This window comes from Panthera tigris, chromosome F2 (genome assembly GCF_018350195.1).
Source record: "Panthera tigris isolate Pti1 chromosome F2, P.tigris_Pti1_mat1.1, whole genome shotgun sequence".
NCBI lineage: Eukaryota > Metazoa > Chordata > Mammalia > Carnivora > Felidae > Panthera > Panthera tigris.
In genome coordinates, this window is record NC_056676.1 from 79,584,045 (window position 1) to 79,596,870 (window position 12,826).

Sequence of the window (12,826 nt, forward strand, 5' to 3'; positions counted from 1 at the left end):
TATACATACTATTTTAACATATACACCAAACCACATTCCAAAAAGTCTGGACCAACCTTCAGCCCCTCCAGTGGACAGTGCCCGAAGCAAACAGCAGGCTGCAAATGACACAGTCATGCTGCACCGCCCCACCCTCCCACCACTTGCGTGCGTACGGGCGCGCGCGCACGCACACACACACACGCCCCACAGAGTGATCACTTCTGCAGTGTCCTCCCAGGGCCACATAACAGAGCCCAAGGGAAACAGAAGGAAAGGACAGTCAGAAGACAAGGAACACACCTTCTTTCTGTAGTCCGTCCTGGGCTACTGAGCAGAATGCTGCCGATTTTGACCCCCTGGGAAGGCTTCCAGGCAGCAAGGCCCACACAACCCAGACCAGCGCCGCGCTCCGACCATCCTGGGTGACCATCTCTGTACCCACAATGATACCGGAAGCCTCTGGGGAAGAGGTACCTTGCCTTATACTCAATCCCTCCTACAGCAGCCACTCAGTGAACAGCGGGGGATGGGATGGCCAGACACGGAGGGCACACGAGGCCAGGACTCACTGTGACTCATCGCAACACAGACGGACGGCACGTTTCACTCAGCCTCGCACAGGGCTCCGGGCTGAACCTCCTAAACATCTACCACATGCACTACACGGAGTTTTAAGAACTCAGAGTTAAGACCTGGTCCCTGCTGCCCAGAGACAGCCGTGTGGAAGGAAGAACAGGCTGTGAAGACCGTCTTCACAGTCAGACCACAGGCCGAGCTCCGCGCTCGTCTGCCGCCTTCCTGCTCCGCCCCGAGCTTCCCTCCGGCAGCGCACGCCTGGGGTCCTAGAGGCCGCCGGCTGGACTCTTCCCCACGAGGGACACGGACGGGGTCTAGCCTGCCCACCCCGCACTCCCGGTGCCACAGTACCTGCCTCACGACTGGAGGCTTCATAAATGCTGGCTGGTCATGCTGGAAGCAAGGCTGGGAGAAGGACGGATTAAGTGAAGGTGTCAGCACGTGGGTTTTGGCAGAACCAGAACTTTACACCCAACTTCTTCCTGTGCGATTCTGGTTGATAACAATCTTGGGATTGGACCTTAGCCACAGTCCACCAGAAGGAAGAGCGAAATAGAGAATTCTGAAGGCTCACACATTTAAGTAGGCAGCGAGGCTCAGGCTGGCCCCCAAGCCAGGGGGAAGCAAGGCATGCCGGTAAGTGGGCTGGCCTTGGCCACGAAAATGCAGTCCGCGCCCCACCTTTATTACCTACTTGTGTGACTCGAGGGAATTTCCAAATACTGGGTAACTTTAGAACCTTGTGGACGTAACTCCAAGAACGTAGCAGTGCAGTCAAAGACATCGCGTTTCAATCACCAGCAGCCTTTTCCTGCTGCCAGATGACAACGTCTTAGTCATGCCTCCTTCATGAAAGGAAACGTCCTGTACAATGCGGTTCATCACCTAAGAGCCCAAACGCCACCACATGAATAAAAAGCCCAGAAATGTGCGTGGTTGCTCACGCCTCCGTGTTCCACCTCCCAGAGTGCGTTCACATCACTGATCCACACACGTGTTTGTCTCCAGGAAAGTCAACGACGCACAAACCCACTCAGGGAGAGTCTCAGAGCACAGAAGACACTTCCAGCAAAAAAAAAAAAAAAAGGTGTTTAAGCCAGCCGTGCCCAATGTTTTTGTTCGGAAACACGTTTTTTAGTAAGCACATATTTTAAAGGATCTTAGATGACCGTCGAGTACCGTCTCTTTGGAGCCATACCTTCTTGGGATAAATACTTAGAAGTAGAATTGGTGGGTCAGAAGGTATATACTATTTTTATTCTAATATTCACACCCAATAACCCTCTAAAGAGCCTGGACCAATGTGTATCGGTCACAGTGAGCAAATCCGACTGTTTGGTTTTATAGATAAGGGAACTGAACCCCCAAATATTCTTTCTCTTACAAAGTTTGTAATCAGGGGAAAAAAAAAAAAAACATTACAGCAAAGAGCACTTTAGAGGGCACTATCACAAACTGGGAAGCCAATTTAAGTTCTTAAACTGCAGCTGAGAATCTGATCTCTGATCCTGACAAAGTAATTGGTATTGAACTTATCCTTCTACCCTCAACAACTACAGAACTAGAGAAAAACAAGACGGCTATTTCCGGCATTGAAAAAGAGGCAGTTTGAGACTGTGATTATTGAGGGAAGGGAAACACGTGAGGTAAGCCACACATCCACTCCGCCTGCGAGCGGTTTACAAACCACAACACGGGAGGAAGGTGCAGCAGAGAGGACAATCTTGTTGCACCGAGGAGACAGGGAGGACAGTCTAGGACTGCAGAAGAAGTCGGGATTTGTGGGCAGGGTACCAGAGAAGAGAGCAAAAGCCAGATTCCCTCAATGTAACACACGTAATGTTCAACAGCAACAAAAACGTACTATGAGTGTAAATAAGCAAAAAAGGTGATATGTAATCTAAGGTAAAACCCGTCAACAGAAACAGATCCCGAAATGACCCATATGTTGTAATTAGCAGACAAGGACTGCTCATACGTATGCTATTACTGTAAGGACATTCAAGAAGTCATGAAGAAAAAGGTGGGAACAATGAGTGAACAGATGGGGAAACTTAGCAAAGGATATAAACTATGAAAAAGAACCAAATGCAAAAGCTGAAACTGAAAAGCACACTATCTAATTGAAAAACTATCATTAGACGATTATACAGAAGACTGGATGCTACAAAAGGGGCGGGGGAGGTAAAGTGATCTTGAAGACATCAATAAAGTTACCTGAATTGAAGAAAGAGGAGGAAAAGATTTTTTTTTTTTTTTAAATCACAGGCTCAATGATCGGGAGACAACATAAAAATGGCCTAGAATACACATAACTGCAATCCTATAGAGAAGAAAATGGGGCAGAAAAAGTATTTGAAGAAATGATAGCATTTCACCCAAATTTCATGAAAGATATCAGCATTCAAATCCAGAAAACACCAAGAAGGAAAAAGAAAAAGAAAATCACAATTAGGCACCTCAAACTGCTGAAAAGCAAAATTAAAACAAAATATTCAGAGGAAAAATGACAAATTACGTACAGGAGAAGTACAAGAAGAAAAGTAAACTGAAACTTCATCTGAAGTAATGAAGATTAAAACTTTAACGAAGATGACAACTTTAAGGTATTAGGGGAAAAGAATGTCAATTTGGAATTCAATATCCTCCAGCAAAATATCCTTCAAAGATGAGGAAATAAACACATTTGTAGATCTCAAAAAGGTGCTGGAAGAATTCATCACGGGCCCACCTGCACAACAGGAAGGGCTAAAGGGCATTCTTCAGGCTGGAAGGGAACGACGCCAGGTGAGAACCCGGATCCACAGAGAGCCAAGTAAGGCTCATTTGTGGCTGAACAGACCATTTTCCCAATTTCTTTAAAAGAGCAGCATTGCACCACGGAATTCATAATGGATAGACAAGTAAAATGCGTGACAACAATAGCAAAAGGCCAGAGGAGTAAGTAGAATTATATTACTATAAAATTCTCACAGGGGAGTCATCTGGGTGGCTCAGGCAGTTAAGCGTCCGACTCTTGATTTCAGCTCAGGTCAAGATCTCACGATTTGGGAGGTTGAGCTCCACGTGGCGCTTTATGCTGACAACGTGGAGCCTGACTGGCATTCGCACTCGCTCGCTCTCTCTCTCTCTGCCCTCCTGCCCCAGTCTCACTCAAAATAAATAGACATTTAAAATAAAAGCATAAAAAACACAGATATAGAAATTTAAAAAAATAGCAACCACAAAAAATTAAATTTAAATTTATGTTACATGTAAACAAACGTAACATACCCGATAAAATCAAGAAATAAAGGAAGTCCCCATTATATGATATCTACAGGGGACACGCTTGGAGTACGTACACACGCAGGCCGAGGGTGTAAAAGCTTGTACAAAGTTGTACATCAGCTAAACGGCAAGCTTAAGAATGGCCATGAGATTGTATTAATAATCAGAATTACAAAATACAGAGAACTCTTCCTAGTGATAAAGGGTTCAGTTTATCACAGGAGACAAAAAATCATAAAAATGTGTACCCCTAATAACAGAGCTTTGAAACACAGCAAACAAAAACAGTACTAAAGGGAGAAACAGACAAAACCCACACCACACTCGGACAACACGACGAGGACGGAGATAAAGAACTGTCGTGACGCTACAGACCAACGCCACCTACTACTCAAATCCCCACACCCGCCAACCACAGGACACACATTCTCTTCAACCGGATGAGTAACACTTACCAAGATAAATCGCATACTTAGCCATAAAATAAGTCCCAACAGAGTTCAAAAGGCTGAAATCTTACAGAGTATGTCCTCTAAACTTTATGGTTATGGTTTGTGGAATTAAATTAGCAATCAATATCAACAGGTACCAAAAACAAAACAAAACAAAACAAAACAAAACACCAAAGAGTTAAAATTTGAACACATCTCTAAAAACAACAAAACCCCACAGATTAGAGAATTCACAAGAAAATGGAAAATATTTTGAATTAAAATTACAATGTATCAAAACGCGTGGGCTATAGCTAAAATCAGGCTCAGAGGGACATTTACAGCTTTAAACAAATGGATTGGAAAAGAAGGAAGGTTTAAATTTGATGATCTAACCTCAAAATGAATAGAAGGATAATAAATATCAGAGGAAAGAAAACGGAGAGACGGGTGGATTCAACAAAAGAGAAAAATCAACAAAGTAAAAAAGCTGTTTCTGTGAAAACATCAATATCATTGACAAACCCTAGCAAAGTTGATCAAGGTAAAAGAGAAAAAAGACAAATTTAAAGTATCAGGAATGAGGCGCGCCTGGGTGGCTCAGTCGGTTAAGCGTCTGACCAGCTCAGGTCATGATCTCGCACTTCGTGGGTTTGAACCCTGCGTCGGGCTCTGTGCTGACAGCTCAGAGCCGGGAGCCTGCGTCCTCTCTATCTGCCCCTCCCCTACTTGTGTGTGTGCGTGTGTGTGTGCGCACGCGTGCATGCTCTCTCTCAAAAATAAACGTTAAAAAAATAAAATATCAGGAATGAACAAGACTCTCACCACACGTCCTACAGACATTAAAGGAACACAGGCACCATGTTGCACCAGGAAATTCAACAACTTACAGAAAATGGACAGATGCCTTGAAAGACGCAAACTGCCAAAACAGACACACAGAGAAAATTCTGCACAGCCTGGTACCTAATAAAGAAATTAAACCGTACGAGGAAAACTCCAGGTCCAAACGATTTCAATGACAAAGTCAGTGGAACATTTAAGAAGGAAATTATACCAATCTATCTTTCGTCTTGGGAGTTTTGGGAGGAGGAGGGAACATGTCCCAGCTTTTCACAATGCCACATACCCGTGCTATCAAACCTAACAAGAAAAGTACACACATGTCTCTCAGGAGCAGAGGCACAAAAATTCACAACGAAATGCTAACAAAGTACTGCAGTATATAAAAATAATAAGTCATGACTAACGATGTATATAAAATAATACATCTTAACTCTGAGAAAATCCAGCCACTCTAACATAAAAAAAAAAAGTCAATGTAATTAATACACCTCATTAATAGGAGGTAGGAAAAAAGGAAGAAAAACTATATGATCATCCCAAGAGATGCAGACAAAGCATTTGACAGAATTCAACACCCAATGATGAGAATACTTCTCAGCAAATCAGGGAGGGAACTCCCTCGGTCTGATAAAGGGTCTCTAAGAAAATCCTGCGACTAATAGAATACACTACAGGTGAGAGAATGAATGATTCCCCCTTAAGAGTGGAAACAAGGCAAGGATGTCTGTTTTCACCACATCCATTCATCATTATTTATAGTGGATTTCTTAGCCACCGCAATAAAGTAAAAAATAAAATGCTTTAGAAACTGGAAAAAAGTAAAACCATCTTTGTTCAAAAGTAACAAAAAAACTTTTTTTAACATCTTGAAAGTGCACAATTAAATGGTTTTAGTATATTCACAGGGTTTTTGTCTCCCTTAGAGCACCACAATCTAGGTTTTGAACATTTGTCATGACTCCAAAAAGAAAACCCCGTACTTGTCAGCAGTCACTCCCTCCTGAGAAACTTCCCTCGTGGACAATGCAATTTTAAAATACAATTTGTAGTAACATCAAAGAACACAGCACACTTAGAATAAACAAAACAGAAGACCTCTATGATGAAAAGTATGAGTAAGTTCTGCAAGAAATTAAAGTAAACCTAAAGAATGGAAAACACAGCCATGTGTGTGGACCAGAAGATTCAACAGTATCCACTTTCCCCAAATTTATCTACAGTTTCAAAGCGATCATGATAAAAAAATTCCAGGGAACTTTCTGGTAGCAACTGAAAATCAATTGATTTACCCTCCCCCTCAAGGGGGCCCAGGTAAATCGATGGTGAAAGAAAAGTCTTCTCAACAGACCCTTACCTCCCACCACAGACAAAAATTAATCCAAGATGGATCACAGGCCTAAATAAAAAAACAAGCCCAAATTGTCTGCTTAAAAAAAAAAATAAAAAAAATAAAGAGTACCTGTACCCTTCAGATAGGCAAAGATTTTTTGGAGAGAACACATAATATGGTAACCATTTTCAAAATTTTATAGATTGGATGTCAACAAACTTACAAAATTCTGCTCATTGAAAGACACCATTTAGAAAGTGAATCAGCAGGGGCGCCCGGGGGGCTCGGTCAGTTAAGTGCCCAACTTTGGCTCAGGTCATGATCTCATGCATTGTGGGTTTGAGCCCCACGCTGGGCCCTGTGCTGACATCTTGGAGCCTGGAGCCTGCTCCAGGATTCTGTGTGTGTGTGTCTCTCTCTGTCCCTCCCCTGCTTATTCCTTCGCTCTCTCTCTCTCCTGTTCTCTCTCAAAAATAAATATTTAAAAAAAAAAAAAAAAAGTGAAATGACAAGCCACAAACCAGGGGAAAACACTCCCGATACAGACCTGGACCTTAAATATAGTAAAAACTCCTACAAATCAGGAACAAAGAGACAAGCCAGGGAAGAGGCTTCGACAGACACTTTATTAGAAACACTACGTGACACTATATAACGTGTAAACATAATGTAATTATGGTTATAGGCACATGAAAAGGTGCTCAACTCACTAGTTACCAGGAAATGGAAATTAAAACCCCCAAAGAAACCATGAGACTGAAACGCGAAACTCCAGGAGCCTGGCCGTCCCCCGTGCTGAGCGGGACGGGGCGCGCAGGCCCCACGCCACCCGCGGGAGAATGAGGCGGTGCGACCACTCTGGCGGCCTCTCGTGCAGCTCAGCCTACACCCACGCTGGGATCCAGCAATTTCCCTCCCGGGTATTCATCTCAGAGAAACGAAAATGCACGTCCCCAAAAGACTGGAAGAACAACGTTCATCATGGCAAAGCCCAGACAGCCCGAGCGTCCGACAGGAGAATGAATAAAGAAATCACGCAATATTCCTCGGCGATAAAAATAAGAAGCTATTAACACACGGCAGTGCGGGTCAGTCCCACAAACACCAGGCCGAGTCTAGGGAGCAGGTGGGGCGAGACGATCTCACAGGGCAGAAAGGGACAGCACAAAGGGACGCGGAGCACTGGCCTTACTTAGCGCTGGGATCGATGGAGAGGGCAGGAGGCAACGGGCACGCGCACACGTTCGTCAAAGCTCACTGATCAGCACGCTTGACAACTGTATCCAGACACAAGGAAACACACAAAACATTTTTCAAAAAGGAAACGCCAAGGGACACCTCCGGGGAAGGAGCTGCCGGAACGGAAGGGTCGATTACTTTAACGCCGGGACCCGCGTCGGCCGGTCGAGACCGATGAGGGATGAGAGGACGGAATACCTGTTGACTCTCCTCGGGCATTTCTCCGGCTTGATATCCAATTCATAATGGTAGATGTCAATTTTTGGAATGTCCATTTCAAAGAAGTTGGCCTGTAACTTGATTGTTCTCCCGGAGGTCCCGAAGTCGGGTCTGGGTGGAGGCTTGAAGGCATATCCTTGGATGGGTGGCGGTGGCGGCGCAGGAGGCGCGAGCACTGGAACGGCCAAGAGAACGCCCGTTACACAGAGAAACACCCGCTGTCCCAGAGCGCTCGCGAGCCCCTCCTGTGAGTGACCCGCCCCTCCCAGCCCTTGAGGACCCCCGCTGTCCCATGTGCCCCCCATACGCTCATCCTCGCCTCCTCCTGCCTCGTGTCCACCCGTTTCCTGGGAACCCTGACTCTCGTGCCCCTGGCCCTCGCCCTAACTGCCAGGCTCCAGGGACCCTCTGCCCTTCGAGCCATGGTCCTCCCTTTCCAGGCTGTTGCTCCCTTGCGCTGCCCGGATCCTTGGAACGTTGGGTTTTCTCTCCCCAGCCCCCGTCATCTCTCATATAGGCTCACAGACGGTTGACACTGCATCCACAATTAAACCACGGATCGTGCCTCCATCAGTGAGGCCGTGGCCCACCCCCTACCACGACCTTTCCCACACGATCTGCACGCACAGCCGAACACACAACCGTCCTCATTTTACCTGCTTCCTCTGGAATCCATCCGTTCCTATCCATCCCTCTCTGCCCCTGCTCGGGGCCCCGTTTCACCCCACGGGCAGTCAGGGAAGCCTGCTAACGGGGTCTCGGCATCCAGGCAACCCCCCACCACTTTCCGCCCTCCAGGCCAGAGGGTCCGATCTCCACGGGTCCAAGCACCTCCACGGCCGCCCAGCTGCAACCAGGAGCCCTCACGTCTGCGAGGTCTGGCCTCAGCCTGGTCTCTGGCCGCTCAACCCAAGACGGCCTCGACCCTGAGGACCAGCCTCACTCTTCACAGCTCCCTACTTCTCCTGTCTCTAGCCTGCCTTGTTCACATCTCCAGGATAAATCTGCTACGCTGAGCGGGAATCCCAGCCGCCTCTCCAGCTGGACCTGAGCGACTTGAGGACGGTCTGCCTCCCCGAGGGCCTGAAAGCACCTGGTGCGCAAGAAGAGGCCAGAAACACCTGGTCAAGCTCCGGAAGCTGGGGTTCAGACAGGTAAGGGGAGGGATGCCAAAGTCACTCAGAAAGCGTCCTTACAATGGACCACCGAAGTAGGAAGGAGGATGTTTAGGACCTCGAGAGACAAGAAAGCCGAGCCTTCCTGACATCAACACGCGTGCACGCACCCGGCCACACGTGGCCCCAAGCACCACTCCCCACGTGGCAGCAGGTATTCCAGCGGCTTCGGACGGACGGCTGTGTTCGGGTCGACACGAGGACTCCACTTTCCGCGCGATCTCTCCCGCCCCTGGAAACCACAGCTCACCCCTTCTCTGCAACAGACCAATGCCACATTTCCACAAAGGAGGGGGTCTCAACACAAACCAATTCTTTACTTAAAATGCACTGGAGGGGCGCCCGGGTGGCTCAGTCGGTTGAGCGGCCAGCTCTTGATGTCAGCTTAGCTCATGATCCCAGGATTGTGGGATCGAGCCCCAAATCGGACTCCAAGCTGAATGTGGACCTTGCTTCAGATTCTCTCTCTCCCTCTGCTCCTCTCCCCTGCTCATGCTCTCTCTCTCTCAAAAAAGAAAAAAAAAAAAAAAAAGAAAAAAAAAAGAAAAGAAAAAAGAAAAAAAAGAAGAGCTGGGGCGCCTGGGTGGCTCCATCGGTTAAGTGCCTGACTTCGGCTCAGGTCATGATCTCACGGTTCATGGGTTCAAGCCCCGCGTCGGGCTCTGTGCTGAGAGCTCAGAGCCTGGAGCCTGCTTCAGATTCTGTGTCTCCTTCTCTCTCTGCCCCTCCCCCACTCATGCTCTCTCTCTCAAAAATAAACAAACATTAAAAAATTTTTTTTCTAAAGCGCTGTAGTAACTCACTGTGTATTTGCTGTGTATACTGATGTTCCTTCTTTGCATACGAGAGACTAGAAAGACGGGGCAACGTTAATTATCAGAAAAGGAGACAATGCCAACAGGGCACTACCCATATGTAATTAAAGGGACGAAAGTCATCAAGGTGGTGTCCCTCCTTCATTCCTATTTAAGCCATTGATTTAATCAAGGAACGTTCCCTCCTGCCCCCAACCCTCCCACAGACAGTAGAAAGAAACTTCATCCCAATTCAAATTTTCAGCAATTCTGTTAGTAAAGTTCAAACGGCCGCTTAGAAAAAAACCAATTAAAAATTTTTCCAATAACAGAATACTCTTAATTTTTGCTCACGTTTTCATTTTTTTTAAATCCTCTTTATTAAAAAAAAAAAAATCCACGTACTTCAATGCCTACTGACATTTACTAGAAACAAATGAAGGCTACTAAAAATAAGCTGTTTTTACTGCATTTATGACCTAGAAAAACCCAGAGTTCTCGAATTGTTTTCTGTCTTGTTTTCGATGAGAAAATGAACATGCTTCAAGGTTATTAATCTCCCTGAGTTACACCATCCGGAAACCTGCAGGTCTTTCTGAGCACCTACGACCCTAGAGAATGGTACCTACAGACCTGCACACGACACGCCGTCCCTGCCACAGCACGCTCGCATGTACCTAGGGGCTGGGTAATGCGCCTGGGACCGGGGAGACAGATATAACCCACGTGTCGCCTCCCAGGACAGTGTCTGGGTGTCATCTGACAGATCAGGCGTGTTTACTGCTCGTAAGCGCAGCTCACACGCGATCCTTTGCACTACAGACCCTGACCGCGTCCGGGGGTGGGCTCCACTCTCGCCCAGCTCTGTCCCCTGAGGAGAGCCCACTAGCACACGGTCCCCGCTCTCAGGGGACGCCTAGCCAGTGAGGGGAACCTTGTGAATACAGGAGCGCAGTTAAACCACAGAAGTGACATCTGTGCCCCAGGAAATGTCCAGCCACAGAGCCAGAGGCATCTGGTGCCCAGGGTCCATTCCAGGAAGCAGAGTCGTATCTGCACTGAAGGGCTCTCCAGTTTACGAGGGGCTTTCACATACTTAACTGTGTGTCACAGTCACGGAGCGAAGGCGCTCCCTTTGAAAAGTCAAGCCGTCCGAGGCTCAGACGGCAACAGAGTGGTGGTGCCCAACTCTGAGCCAAGACTTCCTCCTGCCACGAGCAGCCATCCGGCCCGGCAGACGCGGGTGATTTTACTTGCCTCATATCTAACCGCTGGCACAGAGATGCCTGGAGCCCAGTTCTCTGCTTGGACCTATTTCCCCCACCTGCAAAGCACGAATTCCTCACACGTGTGCCATGGAAAACATGGAAAACTGTCCACTGGTCTGCGTTACTGACTCGTATTGATGCAAGCAGCAGAAAAAAACGCGATGGTAACACATTCATGAAATATATAACTTCACAAGATATTTCTTCCTTGCTTCTAGCTTTTAAAATTTTTTTTCATGTTTGTTTATTTTTGAGAGAGAGCACGACTGGGGGAGGAGCCGAGAGGTAGACACAGAATCGGAATCAGGCTCCAGGCTCCGAGCTGTCAGCACAGAGCCCGAAGTGGGGCCCGAACCCATAAACCACGAGATCATGACCTGAGCCGAAGTCAGATGCTCAACCGACTGAGCCACCCAGGCACCCCGCTTCTAGCTTTTAATAATGAAAATACTGAGAGCTCATGGGAAGACTATGGAGTATACAATGACAAGTGAAAGCTCTAACAGTTTTCAAAGCAGAGTAGGGCGAGGCCCCAGCAGCTTTATTTTTTTGTCTGTTTATTTATTTTCAGAGAAAGCGAGCACAGCAGGGGAGGAGCAGAGAAAGGAAGAGAGAGAATCCCAGGCAGGCCCCATGCTGTCAGCGCAGAGCCTGACGTGGGGCTCGAACCCATGAACTGCCAGATCATGACCTGAGCCAAAACCCAGAGTGTGGCGATTAACCGACTGAGCCACCCAGGTGCCCCGAGGCCCCAGCAGTCTTATGCCTCCCTGCCCAGCCTCAATCCTAGGAGAGATCTCAGATCCGTTTTTGTACTTTACAGAGAGTCGGCCTCGAGCGTGGAGCGCCAAGACAAGCGGGACTCACGAACCAAACGCCAGAGAGGACCCAGCGCTGGCGACGCTGCCCAGAAGCGCCCGTGCGTGAGGAAGGGGCGGGACGGCACACGGGGGTAAGGTCACTCTCGCGGGACGGTCGGCTCTTGGCCCCAACAGGTGGATGACGTTCCAGCGTGAAAACCAAAAGCTGCCGGAAGCCAAATGCTGCACAGCACACGCACCTTCACCACAGTTGACACAGACTGACTCTGAAAATTAATTCCAGTATCGCCTAGAGATGAACTGTCCAAGCACACCCGGCCCGCGGCCCACTTCCCCTCGCCGGTTCTGCAGCAGGAACAGAGTCTGACTGCACATACGCCACAGCGCGGAGCAGCGGGGGCAGGGGGACCAGGGGGACCAGGGGGACCCCGAGCCCACCGGGCCGGGTACTGGCGAGCAGGGGCTCCGGAGAGGCGCGGTGCCTGTCGCGGCCTCCGCAGCCACGGCCACCGTCAACATCCACTGAGTGAGTGAGAGCCCGAGGAGGAGGAGGAGGAGGAGGAGGAGGAGGAGGAGGAGGAGGAGGAGGAGGAAGATCTGGGAGCCACCACAGCGTGGCCATGGCTCCGAGGGTCCGCTCAGCAGAGACCTGGCCCCCAACCCGGCCCTGCAGGAAGACCCCACCTCCACCCCAGCTGGGGCCAAGCCGGCCAGCCCGTGCCAGGCCAGGCCATCCTCCCGACCTTCCAGGTTCTCCCCCTCCCCATCCTTCTCCATCCTTCACCGAGAAATCCGGCTTCCAGCTTCCCGTGAAAGCTGTGCGGCGACGCCCAGGCCCGCGCCCCCCGCCCGTGGCTCCAGACAGTTCTGCTGGG

At 48.5% G+C, this 12,826-nt stretch overlaps 1 protein-coding gene across 9 annotated transcripts in view; it reads right to left on the reverse strand.

The window, feature by feature from the left end:
• The window catches only part of AGO2 (argonaute RISC catalytic component 2), a 109,578-nt gene that overhangs the window by 52,406 nt on the left and 44,346 nt on the right, over positions 1 to 12,826 (reverse strand). For 7 of the 9 annotated variants that reach the window (XR_006213124.1, XM_042973411.1, XM_042973409.1 and 4 more), the window contains exon 2: positions 7,873 to 8,068. Coding sequence is in view for 7 of the 9 variants with exons in the window: in XM_042973411.1 (XP_042829345.1) it covers positions 7,873 to 8,068 (196 nt within the window). In the remaining 2 variants the exon portion in view is untranslated. Of the gene's footprint in view, positions 1 to 551; positions 1,098 to 7,872; positions 8,069 to 9,178; positions 9,301 to 12,826 lie in introns of those variants that run through there. The other 2 variants (XM_042973415.1, XM_042973413.1) reach the window with 2 other exon arrangements.